At 41.2% G+C, this 7367-nt stretch overlaps 1 protein-coding gene across 1 annotated transcript; it reads left to right on the top strand.

Annotated features, from left to right (window-relative positions):
- Positions 1–5199: 5199 nt before the first annotated feature.
- On the top strand, positions 5200–6700 carry APOBEC4 (apolipoprotein B mRNA editing enzyme catalytic polypeptide like 4). Its single transcript, XM_006260629.3, has one exon. The coding sequence runs from the start codon at positions 5232–5234 to the stop codon at positions 6342–6344; it is 1113 nt and encodes a 370-aa protein (XP_006260691.1). The 5' UTR covers positions 5200–5231; the 3' UTR covers positions 6345–6700.
- Positions 6701–7367: the final 667 nt, after the last annotated feature.

The following is a 7367-nucleotide window of genomic DNA, read 5'->3' as shown; positions in this document are numbered from 1 at the left end:
TACTCACAAAATCAATTCTTCTGGGTGATGCATATGTGGATGACTGACAATACCAAACTTGTCTGATTCAAAGCAGCACTGTTTCTTATTTGTATATGCACTAACATCACAACCCCATTCCTTGAGCTATTTCTTTCTCCAACCTCTTCCCCAACTATATTTTCATCATCTGCCTACTGCTGCTACAACTAGCAGAACAGGAGATTCAGGATCATTCTCTCCTATTTACGGTCTCACTGTTCACCAGCATCCCAATCCCACAATGGGCAAAGTACCTTCAAGTTAAATTTTAATGAGGCCACTTAATTCTGTGCAATTCGGGAGTAACTTCATTAAAATCAGTGACATATATCTGTGTTAAAACTGTGAAATAAGAATCAGACTGATAGGAAGTGAGGATACTTAGTCCATTATCCACAATCCAGCACCAGGTTTCCAAATAAAATTAAACTATTATGACAAACAGTTTTGAATCACACTGACTTCTTCCCTCCTCCCACTTCCACCTTAAAGTCTTAAGATAGGACAGAAATGTTAAATGTCTGATTGTTTAAGAGCCATGTGATCTGTCTGTACTTTGAACTCAGATAAACTTATTACTGAATGAAGTCATGTGTAAAATGCTTTCCAGTGGAGATTATTTTGAACCAGGCAGTGCTAAGATATGCTACAGAATTCCAACACACAGAGTTTCAGCAGTAAAAAAAGGAACTATTCTTGTTCAGGGTACATTATTCAGAGTGGGAATGCAAAATCCCTGTTGTATAAACTTAAGTATATTTATGCTAGGGAATGCAGAAAACACTTTGGCTAACTAATCAAGGAAAACACCTATCACTTTAGATAAACTTTTGCTTAATTATTTATAAACATTAATCAATATATGTTCCTTTATTTACAAAAGAAATCTTTTAAGGAACTAAAACTAAATCTTTTAAGAAACTGTCAGGGTCACTGGGCTCCAGACACAGTGAAAGAAGCTTCGCTGATTTGACAGAGATACATGATTGCATCCAGTATTAGGACAAGACAGAAAGCTAAGGTCCAGCCTATTTAGCATTGCCCCCAAGAGTAGGAACATATGGTCTGTGTCTTGGTTAACCTCCAATAAGAATAAATACATTCTAACCACATAAAATTCCTCCTGTGGTTCTAATTGTACTCCTCTTCAATTCCTTTTATAAACAGTTGTATTGTACATTGTAAAATGGCTTCTTCCTTCCCCTCCAGAGATGGTTGCACTTGTCATAGGTAAAGCCATTCACATTGGGGGGGGGGGGGGGACGCTTTACCTATGACTGAAATATAAGTATATACACACACATTAGAGGTGCACCAATACATCGGTCCAATATCGGACTGGCACAGATATAAAGAAAATTTACTGCATCAGAAATCAGCCTCGTGTGGCCAATAATTTGGCCGATAAATACCCATGCATGCACGCAGCTGCAGCACAGCATGTAGGTGGCGAGGAACACAGCCCAGCAGCTTGAAGAACTGTGTGCAGTTCGTAAGTCTGTTGTGGTGCAAGGGGAGTGGGGAGGGAAGGAGTGTGTGGGGGGCAGATCAAGCCCCCCACAGCGAGGAAGGAGTGGGGCTGGGATGGGGCACAGGATGGAGCTGTGGGAAGGGGGGCACAGTTCCTGCTGCTATGCACACCCCGAGAGTGTATGGGGGGGCATTTGCCCCCCAGATCTGCACGGGGCGGGGTGGGGCAGGCTGCAGCTGCAGCTGCAGGCTGGGGCCAGGGCGGCACCAGGCTCTTCCTGGCACATGGGGGTGGGGCTTGGTTCAGGGCTGCACTGGGGCGGGCGGTGGCGCTGGAAGAGAGGTTATGGGGGGCTACGGTGAATTTTGGGGTGGCTGCAGCCCCCATTGTAGACCCCCCCACCACTACCCACCCTGAGCACAGCCCAGCCCAGCACCCCCCTCCCATGCCGGGAAGAGCCCACCACCACCCTGGCTCTAGCCTACAGGCTGCCCTGCCCAGATCCATGGGCACACCCCCCCACTGTGCCCTCCCAGGGTGCTTGCAGTGGCAGGAGCCCCCCCTCCTCCCCGCGCCCCCAGACAAGCTGCGGCTCCATCCTGCACCCCGCCCTGTCCTGCCCCGGCTGGGCAGCACCTGCCCCAGCCCCTGTACCTGCTCCAGCTCTGCTCCTCCCTCATCTCAGGGGTCTCGATCTGCCCTCACATGCCCCTTCCCTCTCCCCTCCCTTTCCAGCACAACAGACTTACCAGCTGCATGCAGCTCTTCAAGCTTCCAGGCTGTATATAGGAAATCGGATCAGTATCAGCTGATATGCCTCCTTAAAAATCAGCTATCAGTATCAGCCCCTAAAATGTCTATCGGTGCACCCCTAATTATATTTATATACATATACACACACATATATATATACATACATACACACACACACACACACACAAATATCACACATACATACAGAATGCATGATTATGTTTTAGGATTTAAATGTCAGGATTTGTTGACATGAATTAGGGTTCCTACAGAACATGTCTAATAATTCGTGCATCAGGATGATGCTTTCATTCAGAGTTGTCACAGTATACCATGATATTTTAGAGGCACTTTGTAGATATCTTTTTTCAAAGACCAGCATTAAAGACCCACTCCTCCCACTGTTGCAGCAAAAATTCCTGTCCTCTTCTGAGGAACAGAGAATTTCTCCATGAATTCAGAAGGTTAAATCCATAAGGAAACCAAGTAGAAGAGGGAACGCTGGAACAGTGAGGCAGCCGAGTGAACCAAAAGACTTTTGGCGGTTCTTGTCCCCCTCACTAGTGTGCTTGATTATAATGGATGAAGGGAATTAATCATAATATGTACATACTATATTACTGTCCTACAGAATCCTTAGGTCTCACTTTACAGACATTAATTTGTTGTCCAACAACCCTTTATTTATGCAAGGGACTGTACAAAAATATTATAAGGAAACAAAAACTCAGACCAAGAAATAGGAGTCAATTTGTTTTCCAAACCTGGTAGATGCTTTATTTTGTTCCATTTTTCTTGAACTTTCTTTTATTGCCATACTTTCCCCTGATACACAATCTTCTGTTAGACTCTTAACAGTTAGAGGAATGGTGTATGTGACAAATGAAAGCAAAGAAGCCTCTGCTGTTTGCTTTCACTGATTTGTTTGGATTCTGCTCTGTTCTGAGCTGGCAAGAGATTTAAATTGATGAGAATGCTATAGTTTGGAGTACTAAAATGCAGGATCCTTGTCAATTTACACCCCTGCAGGCTCACAAGTACAGAACTGGCAAAGGAGCAGAGGGCTAGCGCAGCACTAACAGATATGCACTCAAGTCATGTGCATGCAGTCCTAATTAAATTCAATATCTTGGATATGTTTCTCTTGGGCTCCTAGCAGCACTTATCTGAAAGGCTGCAAGATCTGCTGTCACTGATGCAGCAAAAACACAGTACAGCAGATAGACAACAAAAATGCAAGTTTTAAGAGGAGAAGCTGACCTTGATACTTTGTGGTACTACCTCTTTAAATTTCATGGGACACAGATCAAATTAATTTTATTACAGACAGCAAGTATAAAATGAAGTGCACCACTTATGTGTTACACTGCCATCATGTGGTCACTCTGTCTAGCCACAAAAGGTAAAAAGAAGATACACAAACCAATACATTTCCTCTTTTCTTTTCTTTTTTCTTTTTTACTCTCCATTTTTCTTGTATCAGCAAACTGGACACGTGACAATAAACTCATTAAAGCATGGTTAGCCAAATAAAGAAATTCTTACGTCTTCAAACACATTCTTTTTCATTATTAAATAATATAAACACTAATATGCTCATCACTGGCAACAGCACACACACATACAGTCCCTGATGGAGGAAATGACAGAGACAAATGAGAGCTAAACACAGAAAGTGTAGCCTTTTTTTAAATGACAAGATGGACCTCAGGAAGTGATTCTTTAGAAGCAATGTGAATGAAAAAGAGGATAAGAGTCTGGATCTGGAGGCTGTTCACACATGGAAGCTGGAATAAAGACAGAAGAGGGAAAAGAAAAACAAAAGGAGGAGCAGAGCAAAGAAGATATGTAGGAACACAGTATAATCTGAAATACCTGGCATCAACATAATGACTCACCTGAACAAATTAATATTCTAGTTTACATACATATGCAAAAGTGTCAGCAAAATCTTGTATCAGAATATCTGCAAAGAAAACAGCAGAATGTAATAAACAGGAAAATAACATACTAACAGGCACAGAGTAGAGAACAACACCCAACAGACTGTGTGAAATACAAATGAAAAATAAATCCTGCTTGCATCTGCGTATCCTAGCATTTGACGTGTACAAACATCACAGTGAAGTTACCTATCGAGTCCTTACCATAACTGTGCAACAGGGTTGCCATGCCTCATTAGTTGTATTATAAAACCAAACTCAAGCAAACTGGGCAAACTGAAGTTAGTTCAGCAGAGCCAGGAAAAAAAATATTTCTCTCTCCTCTACTGAACAAGTGATCTTGAAAACAAAGTTTGTAATATTTACTAGACTAAAATGGGAATCAACACATGAACTCAAGAAGGCTGGTGTCATGGACTAAATATAAATACGTATTTACTGCTGTCCTGGTCTGGAACTGTAATGATGGTAACTAAATCTTTTATTTTATTTGAAACATCTAGCAAACTGTGCTCAGGTTGTGTAGGGCAATAGTTCTTAAACTGTGGTCCACAAACCACAACAAACCCAATCAATTAAATGTTTGATGATAAGCATATGGAGTGGTCTGCAAAAAGACTTTAAGGGTGGGCAGTTGGCCCATTGACCCCAAAAGTTGGGATAACTGGTGTAATGCAAATATATTCCTTCTTATTATATATTTGCTTTTTATTGCTTTTCATTATATATTTTGTGGGTTGAGGGGAGTAGCTAGAATTGCAATTTTCTAGTTTCTCTATTTTAAACAAAGTTGGACAGCAAAAGCAAAGACAATCTTGAAATTCACACTGCCAAAGGCACTTGTCTTTTCACTTAAAGCTGCCCTCCTCAAAGATTTTTAGACCTTACTACTGGCCAAAAGCTAGAAAAGTAGTTAATTTTATTCTAGGAAGAAGTTATATTATGCTTACAGTGCAAGTGCAAAGGAAATGGATTATGAGTTTCTTTTCTTCTTTTAGGCTTAATCAAGTACATAAAATACAAGTGAAATTTTCCGAAGAAATATGAACCCAGAAAGGGAAACACTGTTCCAGGAATACAGGGCAAAACAGGGGACACTCATAAAGCCCTATTACTGGCAGACACTGAGCCACAGCTGTGCCAAATGCCCCTATCATATACGGACAGGGGAAGAAGCAAGAGTTCCTTATGTGGAATTTCACAAGGCCTTTGGATTCCCATACGGACAAATGACTCCTCAGAACAAACACATTATATTCTATGAACTGAGAAACTCTTCCAGCATGTTAGTCCAAAAAGGCCATGCTACAAATTGCATCGAGTATAACATCCATCCAGAATCCATGTTATTCGAACTGGGTGGTTACCTAGACTCAGTTACATATAGATATGATAGCATTGGATACATCATTCTTTATTCCAACTACTCTCCTTGTAATGAGGCTGACCACTGCTGCATAAGCAAGATCTACAACTTCTTGACCAAGTATCCAGACATCATCCTATGTATATATTTCTCTCAGCTTTACCATACTGAGGATGATTTCCCTGTATCTGCATGGAACCGTGAAGCTTTGCGAAGTCTTGCCAGTTTGTGGCCTCATGTGACTTTACACCCACTTTGTGGAAGAATGTGGTATTCCCTCCTCTGCAATTTTGTGAGTAATATACCAGAGGCAACCTTTTATTATCCAGTTTTACCTGCAAGAGCATTAGCTGACCAACAAAATTTGTATAGAAGTAACACCATTACAGGAATGAAATCTTATTTTATGAAAGCATCTCCCCAAGCAACATATGGAAACCCAAACGTATTTCAGAACTTGCAGAAATCTTCTTTCACTAAAATAGCCTCTCAGCAATCTGCATCAATGATGAATGGCAGATTGCCACCACTGATGAGTCAAAACCATTTGGTGCCTTTTACTAACACACTTCCGCCTTTTGGGAGGAAACACCTATACTCCAAACCAAAAAATATTGTAAGGCACTTAAAAATGCCTCAGGAGTTTAGTGAATTTAATGATTCCCAATTCTTTCCCAGTGAAAGGCCTGTTCAGATGATAAAAATCACTGAAAAACTTACAAGCAGCAAAAGCAGAGACCAAAGGGGGCAAAAAAAGAAGGAAAGTAAATTCACCTCTTATAAAAATTAATATTCTGCTGGGACTGAATGGCTCAGAGAATTGATATGGACATGAAACCGCCTACCTTTAGAATACTAGTCTGAATATATCCCAGATCAGTAATGATGTACATTCACAGTGCTTTCTGATGACTTTTAGTGACTTGTGACAACTGGATTTGATGATCTCAGTTTAATTTCTACTAGAAAGATACTGGTAGTATTCACCACCATGACTGGACCCTTAGTGGCAGCTTCTGCAACAAAGGCTAGGATGAAACAGGAAACACAGGCCAAACTCTGCACCCACCTACCTTCAGGTGAAGGTAGACACCCACTACCTATTCTCTGAATACAATGTCTTCCCTCTTCACCCTTTATCAACAAGTTCGCATATTTTAAAATTACATATAGATATGTAATACCAGAGCACATGAAAAACAAAAATGCAGTGAGTCTTTAAGACAGATCTTTTACATATCAAGATAATAGACAGTATGAAGCTAAAGTTATACTTCAGATCAATGTTCTTGCTGTTGAAGTAGACTATATTTGTTAATAACATTGCAACTAACATGAAGTTGGTAGCTTGAACTCTTCAGCTGGCAAAGAGCTTGTGAGCAGGGGTACAGAAACTTGATGCAAGAACGAACACTGGCTAATTTTGTCAAATCAATTTCCACACCCTCCCCCACCCTTATTTTTATGGCTGTGGCATGAAGCCTGGGTACATCTATCCCTTATCATGCCCAAATCCTCAAACCAAAGCTCTGCTTTTCACTCTACATGCAATATTGCAGTACAAAACTAATCTAATCTAAGTGATGTGCCACTTTCCAATCTGATGATGTAACTTGCCAAGTATATTCCTGTAGGGAGGTGGCTTATTGGGCTGAAGTCAGGCATGTGCATGGTTTGCAGAACTAGGCCTCAGTGCAAGAACTTTTCCTCCTGTACTAAACTCATGTCCATAAGACACGTCATGCTTTAAGGCCTGCTTCACCTACACTGAAGACTCTCACACAAGGAGTCTCCCCCGATGTCAGCAAGAGAG

This window comes from Alligator mississippiensis, chromosome 5 (genome assembly GCF_030867095.1).
Source record: "Alligator mississippiensis isolate rAllMis1 chromosome 5, rAllMis1, whole genome shotgun sequence".
NCBI lineage: Eukaryota > Metazoa > Chordata > Crocodylia > Alligatoridae > Alligator > Alligator mississippiensis.
The sequence above is the reverse complement of the archived record's forward strand: the minus strand, read 5'-3'. Positions and strand labels throughout refer to the sequence as shown.